This window comes from Crinia signifera, chromosome 2, assembly GCF_055691185.1.
Source record: "Crinia signifera chromosome 2, ASM5569118v1, whole genome shotgun sequence".
NCBI lineage: Eukaryota > Metazoa > Chordata > Amphibia > Anura > Myobatrachidae > Crinia > Crinia signifera.
The window spans coordinates 322,640,515-322,667,357 of record NC_139218.1 but is presented as its reverse complement, the minus strand read 5'-3'; the positions used below and the strand labels follow the sequence as shown (position 1 = coordinate 322,667,357).

The following is a 26,843-nucleotide window of genomic DNA, read 5'->3' as shown; positions in this document are numbered from 1 at the left end:
CCCGGACAGAAAGCCCAGCAGCAGCAACAAACTAATGAAACGCAGACAGAAGGGAAACGGGCACCCATTCAGCTGCAACAGTACCAGTATCAGCCACAACTAAAACAGGTACCGGACACCCCACACTCCCCTATCACTGATTACCAAAACACCCCTGATTGTCTGGTGCATGACACAGGCAGTGGGGAAGAGGAGGACATAAATGCTGGGGCATACAGGGGGATGATGAAGGCTATTAAAGCAACAATAGCACCTATGTTTAAGGAGCAAGTGGAGGCATTTAACCTAAGCTTTGCTGACCTGAAAGGCCATATGACACAACTTACACAGAGAGTATCACAGAATGAGGTGCAGATTGGGGCAACATTTCATGATGTACAAGAGTTGAAAACCCACAATGCTGAACTGCAAAAATCTGTATATGCTTTAACCGATAAGGTCGACGACCTTGAAAATAGATCAAGGAGATCGAACCTCAGATTAGTGGGACTCCCAGAGACGGTCAGAGGCCCTGCACTGCATCATTTTGTTCGCAACACCCTGCCATCCCTGCTGGGAGTAGAACAGGACTGCACAGATATGGTGATAGAAAGAGCCCATAGGCTGGGGCCTGAAAAGGAGGGAGTAAACGTGAGACCAAGAGTCATAATATTTAAATGCCTCAACTATTTACACAAGGAGACTTTATGGACAGCCTCGCGAAAGCTAAAATCACTGCAGTGGGAAGGTCACAAGCTGCATTTATTTCAAGACTATTCGGCGGAAGTGACCAGGGCGCGGAAAGAATTTACCAGCATTTGTTCAAAGCTCATTGAGGATAAAAAGAAGTTCGCCCTGTTATATCCCGCCCGTCTTAGGGTGTTTGAAGGGGACTCATTCAAGGATTTTTCTACAGCAGCAGATGCCAGGGCATATCTCCGGATGGAGAATGCAGAATCTGCTCAGTCGTAAGAAATATAAGTGGAACAGCTGACTAATGTATCAGCCACAAGGCTTTGGGGGTTGATATTTAATAGTAATTTGCATATGGTTAATTCTAATAGAACCTTCATAGCTCGAGGCCTTTACATGCACTTAAGTACTTTGAGATGTAAAAGCTAATAAGTGTGATTTATGTATGGTTTACACGGGATACTAAGGGGAACGTGAATTACATGTTATAAATTCTGTTTCAATATTAGGGGTGCCGACCCGACTACGCAACCGGGGAGATTGGTTAGATCTGGTCAACCCGGGTGCATAGCGATAGACGGAGGTAAGGCAATAGCCGTTAGAAGGTTGTTGGGGAGGGAGGAGCCACAATATTTAGGCTCACCCCTCACTGCTAGAGGTGTGAAAGTTAAATTGCACAGTATGAGAGCGATTTTATTCGCAGGGAAAATTTTTGGGGTCAGGGGGGTGGGGGGTGGAGGGATGGGAAAGTTGCGGGTATGTTTTTCTGTTTTTCTGTGGTTTGTTCAGGGGGGGGGATGGGGGGGGTGGGACTCAGGGCCGAGTGCATTTTTAGTAGGGAATATTCTTACAATAAGTTAGATGTCTAATGTGAAATTGTGTTCTTGGAATGTGGGAGGGATCAATTCCCCGATAAAGAGAAAGAAGCTACTGTTATACCTCAAAAAGCAAAAAGCAGACATCGTCCTGCTACAGGAAACACATCTCACTGATAGTGAGCATGAAAAACTGGGAGCAATGGGATTCAAGGTGGAAGCTTATGCTTCCTTTAATTCAAAGGCAAGGGGGGTGGCGATATTGTCGAGGAGGGTATTGGGGGTGGAGGTTACCAAAACAATTAAAGACCCGGAGGGGCGCTATATTCTTGCAGAAATGACAATTCAGGGGGAAAAGTATGTAATATGTAATATGTATGCACCTAATGCTTACTCAAAAAAATTCTTTACTACTTTATTGACAAAATTGTACCCGTATGCAGATTCACGATTAATTCTAGGGGGGGATTTTAATATAGTTGCCAAACCATCAATAGATAAATCCTCTAAACCCAAACGAAAACCCACTATTCCAGCATTAGGCATTGGGGATATTTCATCACAACTACAGGTAGTGGACAGTTGGAGGTTACTACATCCAACTGATAGAGAATACTCCTGTGTCTCCGCAGCTCATGGGTCACTGTCACGAATTGACTACGTGCTCGTGTCTGCTGGCCTCTGTGGGCGTCTCCTAGAAGCTGGAATGGAACCGATAGTTTTATCGGACCATTCCATGATATGGATAATGCTAGAAACGGAGCTGGACGTCGGGAAACACCGCCAATGGCGGTTTCCCTCGTACCTAGCGTCGTCAAAAACGTTCAGGGATGCCCTGGAGGCCAAGTGGATGGAGTACCAACATAATAATGGGGGGCACAGTTCAGACCCACTGTTGAAATGGCAAGCGGCAAAGGCAGTTCTCAGAGGAGAAATCATTTCATACGTAAATAAATATCGCAAGGACAGGACGGCGGATCTGTTTAGGGCTCAAGAGCTATTGACCTCTGCTTATGCTAATTATAGTGCATCCCCTACTATGGCACATAAAAATGACTACATGCAGGCAAAAACTCAGTTTGATGCGTTGCTGGAATCCCAAACTTTGACAAGTATAGATAATACTAATTTTCAATTCTATCGGCACGGCAACAAAAATGGACGTTTGCTGTCCAATTTAATAAGAGGCACAAGAACATCTGCACACATTAAAACCCTACATACATCAGGGGGTGATAGGGTACACAAAGGGCCGGATATACTTGAAGTATTGAGGGGATTCTACTCTAAACTTTACTCCCAGGGAGAATTAAATCAGGAGGAAAAAAATAAATTCTGGAACTCGGTTTCCATGCCCCAGATTTCTACAGCTGCGGCGGAACGAATCATGGCCCCCATAACAGTAGAAGAAGTGACACAGGCTATAACCAAATTAAAACCCCTCAAAGCCCCTGGACCTGATGGTTATTCAGGGGAATTTTATAAAATTCTAAAATCTAGGATAAGTGAAAATCTGACAGCAGTTTTTAATGCCATACTTGCGGGACAGCAACTACCGCTGTATTTCAACTCGGCAGTAATTAAGGTGCTCCCGAAGCTGGGAAGGGACCTAGAGGATCCGGGGTCTTATAGACCCATCTCGTTATTAAACACTGACTATAAGTTGTTAACCAAAATTATTTCTGAAAGGATTAAGTACATTTTGCCTTCAGTTGTCTCCGAGGATCAGACCGGGTTTATACACGGCCGACACTCGGTGGTAAATGTACGCAAGTTACTGTCGGTGGTCCAGAGGCTAGGGGAAGAGGGGGGCTCGGGTGACCGGGTCATAATATCTATGGACGCCGAAAAGGCATTTGATCTGGTCACCTGGGACCATTTATACGAAACGTTGGCTAGATTTGGATTCCCTCAGACCTTTATTCAACTGATAAATTCCCTATACACCTTACCCTACACACAAGTTGCATGTAATGGATATATCTCACTCCCTTTCCTTATTCAAAAGGGGACGAGGCAGGGGTGCCCGCTGTCCCCACTCCTATTCGCATTGGCTCTGGAGCCACTTGCAGTGGCACTTAGGGCCAATCAGGGTTTCAGGGGGATCACGGTAGGAAATACAGAATTAAAAGTTAGTCTCTTCGCAGATGATATGCTGCTATTTGTATCCCAGTTATCGGAATCCCTACCGGTCATTAAGACATGTATTAATGGATTTGGATCTTTTGCGGGTTATAAGATTAATTATCACAAATCAGAAATTTTGCAGGTATTAGGACCTCAGGTAGCAGAAATACCGAGACACGTCATAGCCCCCTTCAAGTTAAATTCCAAAGCCATTAAATACTTAGGCATAAATGTCCCAGGCAATATTGGCGATTTATATAAACTAAATTATTCACCTATTATTGGAGAGTTGGAGAGAATGTTGGGAATTTGGAAATCATTACCGATATCAATGCTGGGAAGGGCGGTAGTCATACAGGTTATTGCATTCCCAAAGCTCTCATATAGCATCCAGATGCTTCCAATTAGGCTATCCAGGACTGATATACAGAAAATTAATAAAATATTTTTCTCTTTTTTGTGGCAGGGGAAAAAACCACGGATCTCCAGACAAAAAACATATCTTAAAAAAGCTGATGGGGGGTTAGGAATACCAAATGTTCTGGCCTTCAGCCAAGCAGTCCACATGAGGTATATATTAGACTGGCTTCAGGGGTCTGATGCGTACACACACAGGGCACTAGAGGGAGACATAGTCTCACCATATTCATTAGCAGGTCTGCTTCATGTTCCTAGAACTAAAATTCCACAGCAAATATTAGCAAATATATTGTTTAAGGACACATACTCCGCATGGCTATTTATTAACAAAAAACTGGGCCGCAGTCACCAGAATACAAAATACGATACATTATGGGGAAACCCAGGATTTACTCCAGGAATGTCAGAATTAGGATATGATAGATGGAAAAAGCAAGGGATACTGGCGGTCAAGGACGTGTTTGACCCTGGAGGAAAGCTCCTATCATTTCAGGACATAGCAACTAAATACTCACTGCCCAATAGAGATTTTTTCATGTTTCTGCAGGTCAGGCACTTTATTCAATCTAAAAAGGGCCCTATGCTGGAGGCTGGTACTCCAGATGTGATCCAACAAGTGTTTACTTTGAGCTCCACGGGTCCTTATAGGATAAAATATATATATGGGGAAATTTTGCCGATCTCACCTGAAAAAGTTTGGAACGCCATGATACCAAAGTGGCGGACAGACATTCCAGGGGTTACTTCAAGTGAAATACTCCATGAACATATGGGAAAAACACTTAAAGTTCTACATTCCACTATGTTGCAGGAAGTCCACATAAAAACTTTGCATAGAGCGTACATCTCGCAAGCCCAGAGAAAATACTATGTACCTGGGGAACTAGGAATGTGTCTTAAATGCAAGGGCTCTAATGCTACATTCTTCCATCATATGTGGGACTGCGGGAAAATTAGGAAATTTTGGGACAAAGTAATGATGTATATTAATACCACATGTGGAATAAAACTTACAAAAGACCCTTTGGCAATGCTTTGTGCGAACTTCTCCAACTGGAGTATACCTGGCCGAAAAACTGAATTGTTCCCTCTTTTGACCATAATTGTGACGGTTGCAAAGAAAGTAATTCTGCGTAGCTGGACTAGCTCATCTCCTCCATTTCTGCAGGATGTGAAAGTAGCACTAACACAATTGCTATATTTTGATAGGAGAGCTACACTGCCGATGGTGGAGGAAGGTGTTAAGAAATTTTATGCAAAATGGGGAACATTTATAAGATCACTGGGTGAGGACACACAGAAACATGTCATGAAAATATTTGAGGGCACATCTTGGTACTTACTCAGATCATTGTCAAATAACTGAGATGCACGGAGTCCTAGAGGGGGGAGGGAACGGGAGGGAGGTTGGGAGTTTATGGGGTTAAGGTTAGTTTGGATAGAGATAAGATATTTGTTTTGTTTAAATACTTATAGCTATTGTATAAGGAAAAGGTATATTTAGCGCGGCAATTGAAAGAGTTGGGGTTAATATAGAGACCCAGGTAATCTAAAATATTATGCCCGCATAGTTCTGAATAGGGGATAGAAAACTCAGGTAACATGTTACAGTAAGCAAATTAATTGTGATTCAAGACCCCTCTTTGTACACAATTGTTGTGTTTTATTTTGTAATTTTTTGAGTTGTTCTGCGAAACAAATATTACAATGTACAGGAAATGTTTAACTATTGAAATGTTTGACATTGAAAAATTTAATAAAAACGTTTTAAAAAAAAAAAAAAAAAAAAAAAAAAAAAAAAAAAAAAAGATCCAGATATTGACAACTTCCGGTTTGGAAAAAATGTCCTTTTTATATAAGAGGGCTCAACAATTGAGTAAATGTAATAGTGTGCAAGTTGCTAGACTTTAGGGGTGAGATTTAATAGGATGAGAGATTCAGAAAGTGAGAGATTTGGTAAGAAATCTCCAGCTTTTTTAAAGCGGCAATCATTTACACTGCAAAATCAAACTGATTTTGCAGTGTAAATGATTGCCGCTTTAAAAAAAACCTGGAGATTTCTTACCAAATCTCTCATTTTCTGAATCTCTCATCCTATTAAATCTCACCCATGGGATGATTCTGGGTGGTTTGCAAAAGCAAACTCTTTCTTTAATGCACGTCGGGCTGATATAACATGTGCAGAGAGAGTTACATTTGGGTTATTTTGTTTCTGTGCAGGGTAACTACTGGCTGCTTTATTCTTACACTACAATTTAGATTTCAGTTTGAACACACCCCAGCCAAATGTAACTCTGCACATGTTACATCTGCCCCACTCGCAGTGCACATGGTTTTGTCCATTAACTTAGGAGTTTGCTTTTGTAAACCAACCCAAATCACTACCTTATACCCCTTTTATACCAAAACGCCGGGTCGCACCTGGGTTTTTGGACCCAGCTTCAAGCCGGGTGCGACTCGGCGTTTGTTGCCTTTTACACCGGAGCTCCCCCCACCCGAGGCAGGCGGTTCCTGAGCCGCCGCTTGGAGATGACATCATCTCCAAGCACCGCGACCCGGACCGCTGTGCTGGGGGCAAGCCCAGCACTGAAGTAATCTGCTGGGCTGCCCCCAGCCCTTGTCCGGGAGGTGAATGGATGCTACACACAGGCATTCATTCACCTCCTCCGCTGCTGTCTGCAGAGTATAGAAGACAGCAGCGGAGCATACCTCCCAACATGATTCTCTCTGCTTTTGGACTTTCCTCTTAATTAAAAGGGATTGCCATCACCAGTGGTGAAGCACCTTTCTTATTAGTTAACCTGTTCAAACTTCAAAAACAGGTGATGGCAATCATACATTAAGAAAAAAGTCCAGAAGCAGAGCATTGTGTCCCTCCTGGCATGGGTCATGACGCTGCGGTCCACAGGTTGTACATCCCTCATTGATGTAAACGGGAGCCGGGTCGGATGACCCGGCGTACCAGTTTACACTGCCCTCTACCCAGGTCAGGACCTGGGTAGAAGTCCCATGTAAAGGGACACAGCGTGACCCATTTACACCACCGCTGACCCGGGTTTTTGTGGCGGCATAAGAGGGGTATTAGTTAAAAGGCCCGTACTTTTAAAGTGCCAATTGTTTACAAGGTTTTGCTTTGTAATTGATTGCAGCTTTAAAAATCTTGGCATTCTCACCAGAAGTCTGGCAACTCAGACCCTTAATACACTTACCCTTTTTATCAGGACTCCAATATATTTTTAAAAAGGGTCTCAAACATTGTGCACTACATTAGTGCAATGGTTTAAAAACAATTATGTTTTTATTTCAATGGCCTGTACCATTAAAATGCGGCCTTGCAATGTTTTCAATCATTAAATAGTGATGATGGCCAGCGCAGATACTGCCTTACTTTCTGACAGGGGCAGGTGGCCACTCCAAGACACTACCCAAACGCTGGTTACACAGAGGGGCCAGTAAGACGCAGGGTCCTATTCTCGGTGACAGAGCAGCAGCACGGTACCATGCACCAACAGTAGCGACTCTCCCAGTTCCCCTCAAACAACCGGCCCCTCTTTTAACCCTACTCTGCCTTAGCGTAGGGATCTGCTCCGAGTCTGAGCCTGCCCGGCCGCCCTCCGGTCTGACAGCTAAAGCCCCTGTGTCACTGAGTGACGCGCTCAGTGTGTCGCGCTGCGCTGACGTTTCTATACGCACGTCAGCGCAGCGCGACTGTCGGCCGCGTCCCAGTGCCGGGCGGGTCGCCCGTCAAAATTAACGTGAGGAGAACATTGAATGTTTTTATAGTTTGCAGGATAAAGAGGTAACGATGACCGCAGTAACCTAGTCGGTCTGACTGGCCCCCTGACGGTGCGAGCACATAGCGCTATGGAGCGGCGGATGCGAAAAAGTCCGGAGAAGCGGGAAGCAGCAGCCGCCGCCGCCGCCGCCGCCGCCGCAGTGTACGATCTAGGCAGTGACGCGCAGGACAGGAATGCGGCGGATTTCCCCGCAGCAGGAACCAGCTGTAGCCTCCCCGCATATGTCAGTGCAGCGCATGCGGTAGCTGTGCGGGACGGTACAGGGACCCCAGACTCCTCATCAGGCAGAAACCAAACCCTTCATGTGCCTATGAACAATTGCTTCCATGGCTGTGAGAGCGCCTCACAGGAGGTGGCAGGGGAGGTATGGACTAGACAGTTCCTTGCTGAGGACGTCTTTGAGCAAGAGGTGCTGACTGACTTTTTGGATGGTTCAAAACCTCAAAAAGAAACGTCAAGTTGTATTGGCCGAGAATCGCCACAACCTCTCCACTCCGATGGGGAGTGTATCAGGGATAGCATAGGAGTGGCCGGAGGCAAGTACTCTGGGATTGGCGATCATAACTGCAGCCAGGATTGTCCCAGCTTTTCTTGCTACCAGGAGCAGTCTCTGGAAGGTGAAGATGAAGACGGTGGGAAACTAGCGGAGGAAGATTACAGCAAGGCATCCGGTGGAAGAAGAGGGCGTAGAGGTAAAACTCGAAACTATACGCGGGATGAATCAAGAAGAGATGGCCGTCAACCTGCATCCTCTAGCAGCAAGCACAAACTAGGTCGCAAGAAAAGCCATGGTGATGGGAGGCACCAGATTAGATCCCTAGTTCCTCAGCCCTTTCTTCAGTTCTCAAATTACTGTATCCAGTTTCTAATAGACTTGGTGCTGTTGATTGGGGAATGTGTGGAGTCACTTGGCATGCTGTTGTATAGCAGGCTATGGGTGCCCGCTCGTGACTTGGGCAGTTTGAAAATCCAATTGTGGACTTTTGGTATCTGGCTACAACACCGAACTAAGGATTTCTGGGTCCTCGTTTGCTCTTGTGGATTATGGATTCTGCGTGTGCTAAAGATGCTGTGCGCTCTGCTTTTCTTGCTGCTCATGCTTTCAGTGCGCTGTTCAAAGCTTTGTTGGCAGTATATTAGGAAAAGTGCTGACAAGGTAGGCGCAGATAGCAACTGGAGATCATGGCTTTCCACAAAATTACATATGATTCGGGCCTTAGTAACACAAAGCAGGACTTTTAGGTATTTAATCAACCTTTTCAGGAAATGGACAGGGAAATTTTGGCCTTCCAAGTTAAGGACAGATAAAAAAACCACATGGGCCTCAGCAGGATCAGCTAGTGGCCGCTTCCAGCCCAGGGATGAAGTAGAACGTCTGCTAACTATGGCAGACATTCCAGAGGAGGACTTAAATCCATTTCAAGTGTTGGGAGTAGAAATGGACGCTTCTGAAACAGAGCTCAAGAAGGCTTATCGTCAGATGGCTGTATTGGTAAGTATGAATTGATTGTAGATTGCGAATGCTATTTGGCATCAGGCTGGGTGCACGTCAGATCCCGGCTCCTATCGGAGTTACATATCGTACACTTCTTCTGATGTGTATCCATGATTGCGTGTTCCCACCCACAGATGATTGCGTGTTCCCATCAAGGTCCTCACTTCTGCTGTTCTGCTCATCAGATGGAATGACCAGGTGTCTGAAAACATGCAACTGAATGTGGATAATGTACTGATGAATTTGCGCCAAGGACCTTATTCAGGTCCGTTCATACAGACCCCTTTGTTCGCATAGGGGTCCGATGGTTTGCATCTGAGCAGGGTCATTTTTGCCCATGTACCAACTGTTCACTAGATGCACGCACCCATCCTTGAGGGCAGGGGTGGGGCAGCAGTGCGGCCCATTAGCATATGGGAACGCCCAGCATTTCTTAGGCGTTCTCATGCTAATGGGACGATGGTGCGAGGGGGTGGGCAGCCGACATCACCGGATGTCAGCTGCCCTCCCACTTCCCTCAGAGTGCACATGCACATCTAAGGTTCCTCTGTGCGTGTGCCTTCCACATCATTCGATGGTCAGTGACCATCGAATGATGTGGATGTCCCCCACAGGCTTGCGAATAGATGTTTAGGTAAAACATCCATTCGCATGCCGTGCGAACGTATGCGCCGTGCGAATGGAGGGCCAGCATACCACCATTCACAAGGCGGGATCTGGTTGACTCACAAGGATGCGAATTCGCATCCGAGCGAATCAACCAGAATAACCCCCCAAAGCTATATGACTGGGTGGAAGTACTATATTATGGGAATTTATTTCCAGGAATCGTTACGAATATAGGAAAAGGGGAATATAATGTTAGCGTCATGACAAGAGATGGGAAATACTGGAAATGGCCATCAGTCAAAGATGAAATTTCAAAAAATTTCAGCACCAACAATTGTGAACAAGTAGTTATAACTTGTAAAATATTTCGATTTTGTTCAATAAATATATTAGTATGAATATAAGCAAAGTGTAACGTGAGTTGCCATCATTTTTGTTTTGCTGTAGATTTGTTTTTTAATTTTTTGGTTATTTTTCATACTCCCTGCATTGGACCATCATCTGTCATATTTTTTATTTAGTTACAAAAAACATATGCTACATAGGAGAGCAGAGATTTCATAATTGCAAATGTATGTTAAAAACCATGGAAAAAACATGTAACGTGGGGAAAACAATGGGGAAAAGGCAGATTAAAAATAAAAAAAAATACTTACCTTACACCCAGAAAACCCAGAAAGACTCTCTTCAACAGGGGCAACACTTTTCATGCAGGCCGCTACTCCTCACTGCTCCGCACATCCTCTCCCACAAAATGCAGTACTGCAGCTAAATAGACGAGCAGGGTGGGGTTAAACATTGTGGGTGGAGTTAAACAGGGTGGAACAAAATAGGCAATAAAAAAAGTGGCATAAAATGGTGCTAAAAAAAATACATGCAATCTGTGATATTGAAAGGGATAAAATGGGCGTGAGATTAAAAAAGGGGAATAAGTGGGCGTGATAATTAAGACAACTACAGCAGAAAACTGAAGAAAAAAAACCTTTGAATAGCACCCTCGACCATCACTTCGCAAGACGTCCGATGCATGTATTTGAAAGGTGGTGAAAAAATGACGCCTAAAAGTAATCATTTGATTGTGTTTTGTGTTTTACCTATTTGTTTATGTTCTCTGTTATTGGCTGCTGTAGATCTGTGTTTCTATTTATATCATTTTTTTTATATTTCACTCTAAAAGGTCCACCCAGACAAAAATGATCACCCTCGGGCAGAAGAAGCTTTTAAAGTTTTACGTGCTGCATGGGATACTGTCAGCAATCCGGACAAGAGGAAAGAGTATGAAATGTGAGTAGGAGAAGTGGTCGTCTAACAATATATTATAAGGAAATGTCATTTCTCTCAATGGCCTTAAAGTGCCTCCTGGAACAGTTTGCACCCAAATACCAGTAACACCGTGGCACCCAAATACCAGTAACATCACTAATCTTCAGAGGTGTGCAGAAAAATGATCAGTGTCTGACTACAGTAAAATGATGTATTGTGCACTGCCAGGTATTGACCGTTTTAATGTGCATTCATGGGAGAAGTTCCATAAAAATAAGTGAGATTACAGACTCACCTGTGCTTGCAAGCTGGGCCCTTTGTCTGTTATTATTAACCATTCTCCTTTTATTACTGTGTTGTTCACAAATTGTAAAGCTAACTGGATATGGTGAAATATATAAACAAAGATTATTCAATGATAATAGTGTAGTTAACTACATAGAATGTGTGACTAAGTAAATTATTACCTCAGTCAGTTGAATTATACAGTGCCATCTGTGCATTCCCATGTATATCCGTAAAACCTGGACTGTTATATAGTACATTGAGGACTGCATTTGGGAAACCACTGTAATATATAATAGATAGCACCGATAAATGTATACATAGATCTGGCACTTGCTGTTTTTGCTCTTTATTTTAAGAGGCATTTTAGTCCATGAGAAAAAAAATAAATAAAGCCAACTAAACTTTGGTTGTCACCAGGCTGTGCGCAACACAATAGTTCACTGTTTACATGAATTAAATAAAAATAAAAAAACGTGTTTTTTTATTTGCTAAAGTATATCACATGAGGCACTTTCTTTGTTCTCATATTCTGGCAACTCTGTCACTGGTGTTTACTGGGCTGAGAGAGAGATTCCAGGCTGGCAGTGTATCAACTGTAAAACTACGACTTGTTTTAGCATGCCTGTAATATAGGCTTGGTCAGCAAAAAGCTTCGTAGTCCTGCGGACACTAGACAATTAGGGGAAGACTACTAAGGTGGGAGTTCTATTTAAGATGGGATGTTGCTCATATTAACCAATCTGATTTTACTTTTTATTTAGTTAGCACCGTCTAGATAATAATAGAGAGAATCTGATTGTTTGCTATGGGGAATAATACAACTTCAATAGATCTTCCATCTTAGTAAATTTTTCCAGGCTCAGCGGCGCTGCCACAGTGGGCTGTCCTGGAAATGTTTTGGGCATACCACCAATTTGAAGGTGTGCGCCAGTGGTGCCGGCAGCTGAGCACCACTGGCACATCACCTGTCCAGGCACCCCCAGTGGCTGCTCTCCCCTCCCGGAGCTCCCTTGATGCTCTCCCCGCCGCCATTAGTTGTAGTGAGCAGATGGCAGGCTCGGGGATGTTTAGTGTGGCTCAGGGGGACTCGGGCATTTGGTCCCCCGAGTCCTCCCGAGCCGTCCGAGCAGTTGTGAAAGGTGGCCGAACCGGTTGTGAACGGCGGCTGGGGCAGCAGCAGGGCCCAGGAGCTCAGGCGTACAATTGGGGTGAGCGACGGTGAGGTGGCCCTACGCTCTGTGGTGGGTTTTGCTGGGGCTTCTAATACATTGCACACATACTGGGGTTTATTTGATGATTTACAAATATTTCTAATTTTTTTGGGTGAGAATAAAAGCAAATACTTTTTATTTAGAGGCAGAATTCGGTTTTATTTATTCGGTCTAAATAAATATACTTTAAATCCTACTGCAAACACTTTTTTTTTTTTTTAGTCTAAAACTGAATGTTTTCAAGTCGGATATCGGCCAACCCAACAAATCCCATAATCTGAATTCAATCTTTCGATTCTTGGAAAAGTCGGAGCACATGTGGTGTGTTGAATCCACGTGTATTTTGTAGAAAACGGCTGCAGATTCAACAATTCAGCGGCTGTTTTCGACAATGCATATTCGACTTTTTAAAAGGTCAATACAGCATGTCCCCTGCAGCAGCCAATATCGAATCAATATCGGTGGCCGCTGGATCGGCCCGTGTGTGCACACCTTTAGGGCCCCATTTATCAAGTAATATTTGCAGCTAAATCCCCGAAAACAGTTAGCCGCAAATATTAAGTATCACCCCAATGTAATCTCCGATCCCTTCAGCAATCCCCCCTGCAGCACCGCCGGCCACATTCCCCATCTATGGGAGATGCGAAGCTGCCCTATGTATCAACATCGGGCAGCCCAGCTTCGAAGCCCATTGAAGCCTATGGCTACGGTATCGCACTGCCAAGCAGGGCAGTGCAGTCAGAGGGGTCAGTGGGGGTCAGCACATAATCCCGCCCCAGTTCTGGGTCAGCGCTTCGCAGGGATGGGCTCCTGTCCCTGCACTGTCAGGGATGATACATCCCTGTGATGTGATCGCATTTTACAATGCGATCCTGAGCGGTAACATTCCACCCGCATCGCATTGTAAATGCGATCATGATAAATGGGCTAATGTAAATGATTTTTCCTTCTCTCCGTTAATGTTAAATCTGGTCTGATCCACCATCAGTTACTTTATTGTTTATTTTCCATTCCAGGAAACGAATGTCCGAGACTGAGCTGGCTAAATCTATGAACGAGTTTCTCAGCAAACTGCAGGATGATCTTAAAGAAGCAATGAACAGCATGATGTGCAGCAAGTGTCAGGGAAAACACAGGTACAATGCAGCCATCAGACCAAATCCTATGGGCAAGAGTTACACTAAAACTCAGCTTATAATTCATTTTAAGTATTTGTGACCTAATTTTATCACTGGTTGCATGTGATTCACTAGTAGATTATACTTCACTTCCAGTACAAGTTGCATAAAGATATGTTTTGTTGCTAAATGCACATTCGCTGTTAAGTGGCAGCAGAACTTTAAAAAAACCTGTCTAGTTCACCAGGTACATGTATGCAAAAAACACATTGCTAAAGCACGCACACACACAATGTAGCATATGAACAAACTAATAAGGGTTCCGCAGGAGATTTCTAGCACCTCACTATTAAAGATTTGTCAGTGTCACAAATATTGACTACTAAATTGTCCAGATATTTATCACTATGAGGCACCAGTAGGAGTGCTATTCGGGTGTCACTGGCCACTGGTATACTGTTACTAATATTTGTCAGATCATATTCTAAACTTGATCCCAAAATAAACTTAAGGTGCCCACACACTAGAAAGATCTGCGATCGTAAGATGTGCGCATAAATTAGCCTTGAAATCTTTTTTCCGTCCTGGACAAAAGATTTCAGGCAAGCGCACATCTTTACCAAAGATTTTTCTTAAGATCCCGTGTGCATTCCTATGGATCTTTTGTTAAATCTTCTAATCTTTTGTGCAGAACGTAAGATCAGAAGATTCAGCTAAAGATCCACGGGAGCGCGCATCGGTCAAAAATCGGCCGATTTTTGACCGATTATCGAAAAAAATCGGACGATATATCGGCCGATTTATCGGAAATCGGCCAATCGGCCCAAAAATCGTTCTAGTGTGTGGGCACCTTTATAGGACAAGACCACAAGAGAGAAGAAATGTATCCTCCTCTCCATATGGTCTCCAGCAGTTATGTGCTGTTGTAAGGAACATTTTGTGCAGTTTAGAAAATATAAGATCCCATCTGGTACAGACCTTATAGCATGTTTCCCGAATAGCTATGTTAATGGTTGACCCTAGCATTCCGGGATCTAATGGTAGATCATACCTCATCAATGGGGGTCAAAGAGTCCCATACCAGTCCATGAAGGTCACGATCGGGAAAACAAGGTGTTTATAATAGTGAAACCGATGTAGCCATGCGCATCTATCCCGTTGGCCCTGGCTTCATTGTTGGGCCAGGGGAAATGTCCCATTATGTCGTACTATGGAAATAGCATGTAATTACACTGCTTTGCAGCAGGGTGGCGATTGCCCCAATAATGAAAGTTACAGTACCGCGGATGAAAATGAGAAGTGGCATTGCCAATTACTGTCCATCTTTGCTTCCACTTTACCTGTGTACAGTATGTAAAGCTTACTGTAGCTGCATAAGGGTGTGCTCCCTTGTGGCCGATAATCTCGGCCTGCCACCGTGTCGTACAGTAATTATGCTCATTCAGCCCCAGAGACTCGGTGGGGAAATGTATACCGAGTTTAGCCCACTCTTATGCATCTAAACTAAGCGTACATTTCCCCACATAATTACTGTACAACACGGTGGCGGGCCGAGAATGATTGACTACATGTACGTAGCATACTTTATTTACAAAATGGTAAAGTAGTTCTTGGACTATATTACCGTACTCAATGGTAGATTTGGTGAACAGCGCACTAGGATACAGTTGGTTGGGGCTAGCTGCAGTACTTATACAGGTGACCGGCCTGGTAGAAACAAGTACAAATGGTTTGGTAGTACTGCGCTCAGCTCCTACCTGTGATAAATGGTATTGCATACGTGGTATGTGTATGATAATTGGTATGTCTTATAAGCGAAGATGTGAGTGGGTGAGAATGATGGACTTTATTGGTCAAAATCACACTGATGAACCCTGGCATCCAGCCAGGAACATGTGGGTAGTGAGAGAATGATCTTAATAATGTCCACGGATAGGATGTTCGGGGGTATGTTGGGGGGGAGAGTGGTGGAGCAACGGGGGTCTGCTGCCGCAGGTACAGTCACGAATGGGTTCGCACACAGGGTGGTGGTGCAGGGGGCTGGCGTCCCGTCCCCCCGCAGTGCACCTCTCACCTGTGCATACAGTATATATTACTGTACTGTATTTCATTGGAGATCTCACGCATGCACATTGGTGTATGTGGGGTGAGGAAGGGCACATGGCCTTCTCCCTTTATGCCGTCCTGTGCATTTTAATCAAAGCAGAGTGCTCTCTGTATGCGCATAGCTCCATTTGTGCCCCCGATAGTAACATTAAAGATGGAGACTGAGCTGTCTCAACCTGGTCTGTGTGGTGAGGGACAGGTCTTACTGTATGTGCCCAGCTTTATCTCCTTGGTATTTATTTTTGTAGGAAAACCCTAGCCAAGAGCTGTGGAAGTGACTTCTAGACTTGTGTACCTTTATCGCTGGACTTTAATTATTTAAATATGTAGTTTCTCAAAGTGTAGCTTTAGTATCAACTGTAATTTTAGAAATAATTGCTTTTAATGATGACACATACTCATAGCAGTTCCCCTAAAACTGACAGGTTAGCCAGAAAAATGCACCTGATCATATGTATAGACAATCCGTATCCTGCCCTTATGTGCTCACACACTTGGGGCGGGATGTACTAAGGGGAAAATGCGGTAAAACCACAGTTTTACCGCATTTTCCTATGTATTAAAACCCCACCACCACGATACCGCATAGTAGGGTATCGCCACCTTTGGGTGGCGATACCCTATAGAAGCCTATGGGCTTCTTTTCCCCGCCCGACACCTCCACAGCAAACCCGTCAACCCCCCTGTCCCCCTCCCTCTGGCTTACCTTAGTCCAGGTCCTCCTGGACCTGGAAGGTAAGACCTTCCTCCCCCTAGTAAAGCAGCCAGACGTCCTTCCGGCTGCAGGGGGGAGGAGGAGGTGCCGGGGACAGCCTGCTTAGCTGTCCCCAGCGTGAGGGGAGAAGCAGGCAGCAGGGAGATGACTGAGACCCCCCGCACACCACAGTACAGGTATCGCGGTGGTCTCCGTCATCGCTGCGGGCGGGTGGCGATGTATTTTAATACATCCCACCCATGGTGATCTGAAGGTTTGTGTGTTGTTTAAAAAAATAAATAAATCAGTATTTGAAAAATCTCGTCTCTCTGGTAAATATAGATTTTGGTAGTACCCTTTAGTGTGTTTTAATATAGTGAAGCAGACTTCATGGACATGTTGGTCTCCATCTCATCTCATCATATGTTTTGACAGGAGGTTTGAAATAGATCGGGATCCTGCAAGTGCTCGTTACTGCGCTGAATGTGGGAAAATGCACTCGGCAGAGGAGGGAGATTTCTGGGCAGAATCTAGTATGCTTGGACTGAAGATCACCTACTTTGCTATGATGCAAGGCAAAGTGTTTGACATAACCGGTAAGTAGGGCAAGGGGACCAAAGACTGTTCATTTTCTTTTCTGGATGATCAACTTTCACAATGTAGTTGTAATACTTTCCATTCTCCAGTTCTCATGTGTATAAAACATCGGCTGTAACTCAAATGAATATTTACAAATCCTTTTTTGTTAACGTCACGCCATTTCTCTACTTAGAATGGGCAGGATGCCAACGTGTAGGAATCACGCCGGACACTCACCGGGTCCCATATCACATTTCATTTGGCTCAAGGAATCCTCCAAATCCAGGGCGACAAAGGTTTGTATTATTTGCTAGGAGAGGCAGGTGATGGATAAATAGATCAACGTTAATGGCCCTACTTTCCTCTAAGTTGAAATGTGAAAACATGAATCGGTACTTGTTTCCTAGCACGGCCACCACGATTTCTATCGTGGTGGTCGTGTCGGAAAAAATCGCGTCGGGTACATACCAAAACGCACACGACGCAACCGACGCGATGTACCCGATTTCTCCATAGGCTTCAATGTTAAAATAATTTAACATTGAAGCCTATGGAGAAATCGGGTCCATCGCGACTCCATAGGCTTCAATGTTAAATTATTTTAACATTGAAACTGAGTACATTTAACATAGACAAAAAAAAAAATTCTCATTGGCTATGGCCCCGGCATGTGTATAAAAAATAATGGCCCCCCATTGTGGCCGCCACCCCCACTATTGACGTGAACCCGAAGCGTGGCGAGCGCAGCGAGGCCGCGAGGGGTGGCGGTGCGCGTCCTCCGACCTTTTCATTCCCCTACTATCCACGTCGGCGTGGAGTTGAGAATATATAGTGTAGCGAGCCACCGAGCCCGAAGCGTGGCGAGCGCAGCGGATACCTGTGAAGCCCGCGAGGGACGCCCCTCGTGGGCTTGACAGGTATCCGCGTCCCCTCGCGGGGCTCTCTGCGCTCGCCACGCTTCGGGCTCGGTGGCTCGCTGCGCTCGCCACACTATATATTCTCAACTCCACGCCGACGTGGATAGTAGGGGAATGAAAAGGTCGGAGGACGCGCACCGCCGCCCCTCACGGGCTCGCTGCGCTCGCCACGCTTCGGGTTCGCGTCAATCGTGGGGGTGGCGGTCACAATGGGGGGCCATTATGGACAAATCGGGTCCATCGCATAGGCTTCAATGTTAAAATATTTTAACATTGAAGCCTATGGAGAAATCGGGGGCATCGCGTCGGACGCGCATAGGCTTCAATGTTAAAATATTTTAACATTGAAGCCTATGGGGAAATCACGGGCATCGTGTGCCTTAAAGTTAAGGCACACGATGCCCGCGATTGTGGCCGTGCTAGGAAACAAGTACCCATGAATGACTGTTGTTCTTCTGAAACCTTGAAAATATTTAATAACTAGCTGACCCTCCAGGCGTTGCCCAGGAAAACCTTGTTTTGTTTTTTTTTTATTTATAAAATTGCTGTAAAATTTTGGGCAAGAAGGCTTCGACCCGTCTGCGTTCCCAGGGGAATGCCCAGCGTTTTCTTGGGGATGCCTGTAAACATTGGGCTTTCCCCTGTACCAGCCACCTGTCCTGTTTTGAGTCAAGCCAATGCTTCTACCGTGTATTCTGAATGGTCAGTGCCATTTAACAAGGTTTAATTATTTTATCCATATATCTCTAGGGCACCCTCAGAAAGCAACCCAACATCAGTTGCTGATTTGCAGAATCTCCTGAACAGAATCTTCCAAGGCTCTCCAGGACAAATGCCCAATGGGAACATCTTCCCCTCCCCCCAGCAGCCCCCACAAGGAACTCCATCCACTTCTGGAACATCTAAACCAGACCCTGCGCCCAAAAGTGAGACAAAGTCCAAACGAAAGAAAAAAATGAGGCGTCCTGTACAGCGATGAGTGACCCAAATCCACCTGAACTTAAATGTCTCCTAAAGGCTGAAGCGGAGTGACAGACATCCGTTGCACAACTCTTCAGATGATTAGTCTCCAGTTATTTCTGGTCAGACTGCAGTATGCTGACTAGAACCAAGCTAACAAGGGCTTTAACTACCATACAAGTCAAATGTCTTCTTTCATATTTATCCCCCCAGTCTATTCTCCCATTGCAGTGGGGACCAGCAAGGCTTTCCATTGTGAGGGCCTATAGCAAATTGCTTTCAGCTAATTTTTCTTTTAATAAAGAGAAACCTTATCTAATCATCATACCAAAGATTCCTGGTGTAGAGATCTTTCTGGATAGAGGAAGTCCTTTCTGTGCATGCAGTCTGTGAGGGAATCAGACTCTGTAGGACGTATGAATGTAGCTTGGCACAGGAAGTCCTGCTAGTTACAGGTATATACAGTTGGTCTGTGAAGACCACTATGCTTTTGTCAGTATAAAGTTGCTGTTCTTGTTATCAAGCATTAGGAAGGTGAAGAAAACACTTGTGCTACTTATTTTTTTTTCCCCCTGTACATTATACATGGAAGTTAATTTGTGATCATACATACTGGCATTTTCATCTTTTACGTTGTGCTGTTCTGTTGGAAATAGTTTTTCTATGCTGTGTATTGGCACTTAACCATTGCAAAGAGTAGTGGGTCTGGAAATATTCCAGTGATGGAGGTACCTTTTGGTTGCAATGGGGTTATCCTGGTTGCAGTGATGTATCCATTTGTGTTGCATTTTAAGACCCAATCCATAGTGGTATAATCGGATGAAGATACTTAAACTGTACTGATAACCTTCACAAAGTGACCGTTTGTGTATAAGAGTGTAGCCTATTCACTCCGAGCAAGTGACATTAATGTGGTATTTCATGGCCATAATTCATATACCGTGTTTCCCCGATAAGACACTGTCTTACTTTTATTTTTTGGGGGAACAAAAAACACATAGGGCTTATTTTAATTAACATTGACAGTCCTGCTTTTATCAACATCATGCGCCTCAGTCCTGCTTTTACTGTATCCACATCATGTCCCTCAGTCCTGCCCCTCACCTTATACTTTCAGCACAACTGCTGCTTTCCTTTAGTTTTCCGTCCGCATTTTTTCAGCCTTCCGCTGCCGTTTTCACTCCGCTCCCGTCTGTGTACCGTACAGACGTCGCTCAGTCTTGGATGGTGTGCTGTGATGTCACATGCGCAATGCATCCCTGGGACCACTGATGCTAGCAGAGGCTTCAGCGGTACCAGGGCATCCATTACGTCTGAGGGGGGGGAGAGCAGGGGCGGAGCTTGAAGCATTGTAGTTTAGCGGAGGGAATCTGGAAAGTGGGGATTTAGCTAGGGCTTATTATCGGGGGGGGGGGGGGGGACACTGTAGTATGTCCCATATTACAGAGGCTCTTGCTCCTAATGAGTGGATAGTAGATCTGCGGAGTCTGGATAGACAGTCAAAAGGTCGACATGAGTTTTTCATGTTTTTTATTTAAAACGGCTTGTTCTCAATCCATGTCGGCATAGAGGGAGAATATAAAAGTGTACCAAGCATAGCAAGGCACCGAGCCCACAGCATGCCATGTGGGGGGGTACAAGTTACACTAATTGGGGGTCCATGTTAACATTTGTCGACATTGACAACAAAAAAATTTGAAAAAACTTGTGTCGACCTTTTGGGGTAGACCTAAACACTGTCTGATAATCCGCAACCGGTCACAACAGGCTCCCTCTCTGTATGTGCACTTTAAGTATTTTCTCTAAACTGAATGATGGTGTGTAGGGGTACATGTAATATCCCTCCAGCAGGCTGCTGTCTGAGAAACCAGTCATTAGCAGTTCCCTCTATAGATCAGAGAACTCTCATTATACAAGTCTTAGATAAGCAACCTGGTCATCTTTGTATGCCATCCAGAACATCTCTTCTTTCCCTCATTTTTATTTTGTGTACTTTGGCAATACAAGTAAGAAAGTCCGCCTCAGCTTCCTTGTGACAGTATTTAAGATGAGCTATGATGTTTGTGCCTGCGGCAATACTGGCTCCGCCATGTAATGCCAGGAATGGCCACTCGGATCTAGGTCCCATTGTATGGAGAATTTCTGCAGGAATGGTGTATAGGACAATCAATTTTAACAGGCGGTGTTTTGTTTCTGAATATTTTATATTTTCTGACTGCAAGTGTGATACCTCTCAGCCCCGAGGCTCGTCCTCACACTGAACATTAATGCGAAACATAAAGCAAAAAAAAAGGTAATTTTATCATAGGGTTATAGAGGCCTGTTGCTTTGTAGCTGCTGTTGAACTATATTTAGTTATTGGTTGACTCAGGACAATGATAGTGTTCAATAACAGCTAGAGATCTACATCCACTTATCTAACCTGATCTATAAATGTGTTTGAAGCCTTGTTGCACAAAATCCAGTGGCCTATTGTTGCTGTTTTATCACTACAACTGTTATTTCTGCATTTGGATTCTGTGTTGCGTACTTTCAGCAGCAGTATACACTGATATAGATATATCAGATCCAGGACTTCAGTGTATTACAGTTTCGTACTACTTATATGATCGCTGCAAAGGCTCAAGCAAGACACTAGTGCGATTGCTGCAATTTTGGATGTTGGGGGCCTTGAATTTAAAAATTTTTTTGTGGCAATATAATAGGATTAGAACAATGCACTTCATGTGAAGATTTTCTAGTACTAATAACGAATCCAGAATGCGGAGCTGCTTTTCTTGATTGGTGTAATCCCCAGGAATACAGTTTTAAATAACACCTTTTTTTGTTTTCAGTTTATTTTTTAAATGATAATTGACTCCTTTTAATTCCAGACTGCATTAATTAGAGGGAACAGCTGAAATGTATATGTCTTTAATCATCGCAGTATGGGGTTTAGGGGGATCCTCAGGTTTGAGGGATTTAAAATGGTTGTGTATTAAAATTTTGTTAAATTAAAACTTTTATGCTTTGAATCCTGATCTTGTGATTGTATTCTTTTGGTTAAGCACATATTATTTGACACTGACTTTTCCAGCTTGCCTTCTATTGTAAAATATTGCAAGTATTAGAGAAGTAACTTTGATTATCATGACCTAGAGCAGTGATTTTCAACCTTTTCCAACTCGCGGCACACCGTCGAGACTTTAAAATTGCCAAGGCACACCATCAGGACCCCACAGGGAAAAAACACACACACAGTGGCCCCACAGTAATTATACAAACACAGTGGCCCCCACAGTAGTACAAATACAGTATTGATGTCACATACCCAGCAGAAAGAGAAGAGATAAGAAAGTAAGGCTACAGATATACACACATTGCACATTTGTTCATTAATTCTAATATTACAGGAAGCTGGCCCTCCATAAAAATTAATTAAGAAAATGTTTTTTTACAAACAGAGGCCCGCTTATCCCGCATATTCCTCCTGCCACACATACCTGGTGCACACAGTGTGGACAAGGAGCAGTGGTGGGTGGAGGAGAGGAGGTGGACCCGGAGGAGCAGCGGTGGTGCACGGGCAGGCAGGCAGGCACTCCAAGCGGAAAGGCGAGGTGGCGTGCATGACCTTTGTGTAATAACAGGTCACACGCCGTCCTACGGAAGCAACCAGGGGCTGCGCAGCGGGCGGCAGCGGCTGAAACTAATAGCAGCGAGAGCTGCACACGGAAGAGGCCAGCTACATTAAAACAGCCACGGCACACCTGGTAAGCGGCTGCGGCACACCGGTTGAAAATCACTGACCTAGAGGGAAGAAGCCCTTGGCGTTTTGTCTCCATACAGTCCTACAACTGTGAACTATGGATGGATTTTACACAGACTCCATTGTGCATACAAGTGTCACATATCAAATTAATCAGCAGTCTCCTAGAGTGTCGTAGACCTATCACATTGCAACAAAGATGAATTTTCAGCAAAGAACATGTCCAATGCTAGCAGATGTGCTAGGCTTTTCCCACTGCATATATAGACTAGGCCCCTTATTCAGATCTGATCGCAGTACAATTTTTTTTTCTCAAAATGGGCAAAACCATGTACACTGCAGGTGGGGCAGATGTAACATGTGCAGAGAGAGTTAGATTTGTGTGAGTTATTTTGTTTCTGTGTAGGGCAAATACTGACTGCATTATTTTTACACTGCAATTTAGGTTTCAGTTTCAGCACACCTCACCCAAATTTAACTCTCTCTGCACGTTACATATGCCCCACCTGCAGTGCACATGGTTTTGCCCATTTTGAGAACAAATTTGAACTGCGATCAGATCTGAATAAGGGCCTAGATGTATGAGGACACCCATGTCTAGATCAGGCATGTCCAAACTGTGGCCCTCCAGCTGTTGTGAAACTACACATCCCAGCATGCCTTGCCATACTGTTAGCATTCCCTAATAGCAAAACTTTTTAAAAGCATGATGTGACTTGTAGTTTTACAACAGCTGGAGGGCCATAGTTTGGACATGCCTGGTCTAGATTGACCAGTTACATCACACACACCAATATGGATCATAGACAAAAGAGATTTTCTGTTCCAAGATCAAAATCTGCAATGCCTGCCCAATCATTTGATATAATCTGCATGTGTGTGGCGATTTATCATATGAAATAAAGGTTTGACCTTTCAGCAATGTGTCAGGTATCCTTTGGTAGCTAATTTATGATTTACACCTGGGGTTCTCAAACTATTTTGCTCTGGGGCCCAGTCAGGCAATAAAAAGTATTACAGGACCCCAGAATGACCGCCACATGTGTGGTCAGAGAAGTTACCGCTACTGTGACAGAGGGGCAGTGGTTAATGGGGAGATGGAAGAGGGAAGCAGTTTGTGTTTCATAATGCTGGAAACCCTAATAATTGACCAGTAACCTTTTCTATTTTATGGGGTTGTGTGTGTGTGTGTGTGTGTGTTTTTTTTTAACCCTTTCAGTGCCAACATCTCTGAGATGCGAACAAAATCCACAAAAAATGCCAGCATCACTCATTTCTTTCTTTCATCCATCCTGGTGACACAGCTCAGCCATGGGTTGTAGGAGGGTTCGAAGGAGCCAGGCACCTATGGTTTCTGCAGCAAACTATTATAGGGTTTCGAAAAGGTACATTAGATGGTGTGAACGGCAGAAAATTCACACGTCTAGTTTTAAAGTTTCTAGACTTTTTACAGGATGGATTCTCCTCGGGCTTAAGGCTGGTTTCACACACTCCGGTTTTGTCCGGAAGGCAAAAAGCCGGACACATTTTGTCCGGCTTTTTGCCTGACAGTTGTCTCTTTCACATGCACCGGCTCAGTGAGCCGGTGCTATGTAAATTTGAGGGTAAAAACTGAAGTGACGTCAGTTTGGGGGCGGTGGAGAGCTAAAACCGGACACCAAATGACCGGTGTGTGTGAAAGGCCCCTATCGCCCTCAGCACACACTGACCTGTGAGGACGGGATGGCCACGGCACGGCAGCCGGACACTGCAGTGGAAAGATCCGGCTGCTACACGGTAGCCGTGCCGTGGCCGTCCTGTGTGAATGGACACATAGCTGTCCATTACACACTGCAGGGACGGCACGGCTTTTAAGCCATGCGGGATTTCACCGTCCGGCAGGAGCCGGACAGTGTGAAACCACCCTAAGTCTTCAATCTTTGAAAGTTCAATTGTTGGCCTTGTCTATCTTTTTTCAAAAGAAAGTGGCATTGTTACCGGAGGTACAGACCTTTCTCCAAGGAGTTACTTGGCTGAAGCCTCCTTATAAACAACCAGTGGCGCCTTGGGATTTGTCTTTGGTGTTGTCGGTCCTTCAGAAACCTCCATTTGAACCGTTGAGGTCGGCTGACCTGAAATTTGTTACTTGGAAATTTTACTTTTTTTGTTGGCAATCGGCTTTGCAAAGTGTGTTTCTGAGTTAGGGGCCCTATCTTGTAGGTCTCAGTTTTTAATATTCCATGATGATAGGGCTGTGCTGCAAACAGTTCCTAAGGTTTTACCTAAAGTTGTCCTTTCATTTAAACCAATAAATTGTTCTTCCGGTATTTGTCCCTATTTCTGACCTTCTCAGGAGGACTAGACTAAAGAATTTGGATGTTGTTCGTGCTTTGCGCATTTATGTGGACAGAGTGAAAGAGCTCCGTAAAACTGATTTACTATTGGTCTTGTATGATGTACACAAAAGTGGCTGTCCAGCTTCAAAGCAGACCATTGCTCCTTGGTTAAGGACGGTAATTGCTTTTGCTTATACCAAATTTAACAGACCAGTGCCCTCCAGAATTAATGCTCATACCACCAAGTCGTTTGCGGCTTCATGGGCTGTGCGCCACGGGGCTACGGCAGAGCAAGTATGCAGGGCTGCCATTAGGTCCTCTGTTCACACACTCACCAAATGTTACAGGTTCCATGAGTTTGCGCCGGAGGACGCTTCATTCGGGCGAGCAGTGATGAGAACTGCAGACCTGAGTGTACCCTCCCAAAGGACCAGCTCTTGAACGTCCCATGGTTGAGCTGTGTCACCAGGATGGATGAAAGAGAAAGGGAGATTTTTTTAAGAACTTACCGTTCAAATCCCTTTCTCTGATTCCATCCTGGTGACACAGCGATCCCTCCCTTATGCTCAGTAAGTAATGCCGTTTCATGTGTTGTCGTGTTATAATGGTTAAGTTTACTTGATTGTGCATATTATGTTCAGGTGTTGTACTGAGTTCCTAGTGTGCTCTGGAAGTTGAACTGAGGAATGCTGGTATGCAGAAGGGAGGAGCCTGCCTCTCAAAGCTTTAGCATAGGTGCCTGGCTCCTTCGGACCCTCCTACATCCCATAGTTCAGCTGTGTCACTAGGATGGAATCGGAGAAAGGGATTCGAACGGTTCTTACAAAATCCCCTTATAAATTTAAATAAAGTGTTGTGTGAAAAAGGATTATATTTCCTATATACGGTAAACATTACCGGTCATTATGATGAATAAAAATGTTTGGCAATTTTAAAATGGCATGCGATGCGATCAGAACGATGATTTCATTGTACATGCACCGTGATGGGTGATTAGTATGTTATATGCACCCCCATTGTTAATGGTACGCATCCTCCGACCTTTTCATACCCCCACCATCCACGTCGGCGTGGAGTTGATTTTATATAGTGTGGCGAGGGTACGCGGAATACATGTGAAGTTATATGCGTCCCCTTGTGGGGCACGCTACGCTCGCCACACTATATAAAATCAACTCCACGCCGATGTGGATAATGGTGGTATGAAAAGGTCGGAGGACGCCTAACGCCGCCCCTTGCAGGCTCGCTGCGCTCGCCACGCTTCGGGTTGGCGTTAATAGTGGCGGTGGCATTAACAATGGGGGTGCATATAACATACTAATCACCCATAAGGGTGTATGTACAATTAAATCATCGTTTTGATCGCATGTGATGCGATCAAAACAATGTAATAAGATTAAATTTGTGGGCGCCGTGCTAGGAAACGAGTACCAATGTTTTCTTATCAATTTTCACACCTATTTCAACAAAATCATTTGCCACTCAAAGAATTAATAAGAGATTTTTTTTTGTTTTATTCTTCTATATGTTTTTAAACATAAATAGATCAACTTATTTAACTGAATATTCATTATCGCAATATGTAGACAAAAATGATTGGATGCTGGCATAAAATAGATTGAGAGATTTATTAATGTCCGTACTTGTGTAGTTCCACCACCACCACCACCACCACCACCAAGTGCAGTGACTACATCCTTCTTGGCAAACGG

At 44.4% G+C, this 26,843-nt stretch overlaps 1 protein-coding gene across 1 annotated transcript; it reads left to right on the top strand.

Moving 5' to 3' along the window:
* The first annotated feature begins 7,718 nt into the window (after nucleotides 1–7,718).
* Nucleotides 7,719–22,085, top strand: DNAJC14 (DnaJ heat shock protein family (Hsp40) member C14). The gene is made up of 6 exons (XM_083169205.1): nucleotides 7,719–9,323; nucleotides 11,113–11,219; nucleotides 13,714–13,833; nucleotides 17,051–17,211; nucleotides 17,388–17,490; nucleotides 18,862–22,085. The coding sequence occupies exons 1-6, from the start codon at nucleotides 7,899–7,901 to the stop codon at nucleotides 19,088–19,090; spliced, it is 2,145 nt and encodes a 714-aa protein (XP_083025331.1). The 5' UTR covers nucleotides 7,719–7,898; the 3' UTR covers nucleotides 19,091–22,085.
* The last annotated feature ends 4,758 nt before the right edge of the window (nucleotides 22,086–26,843 follow it).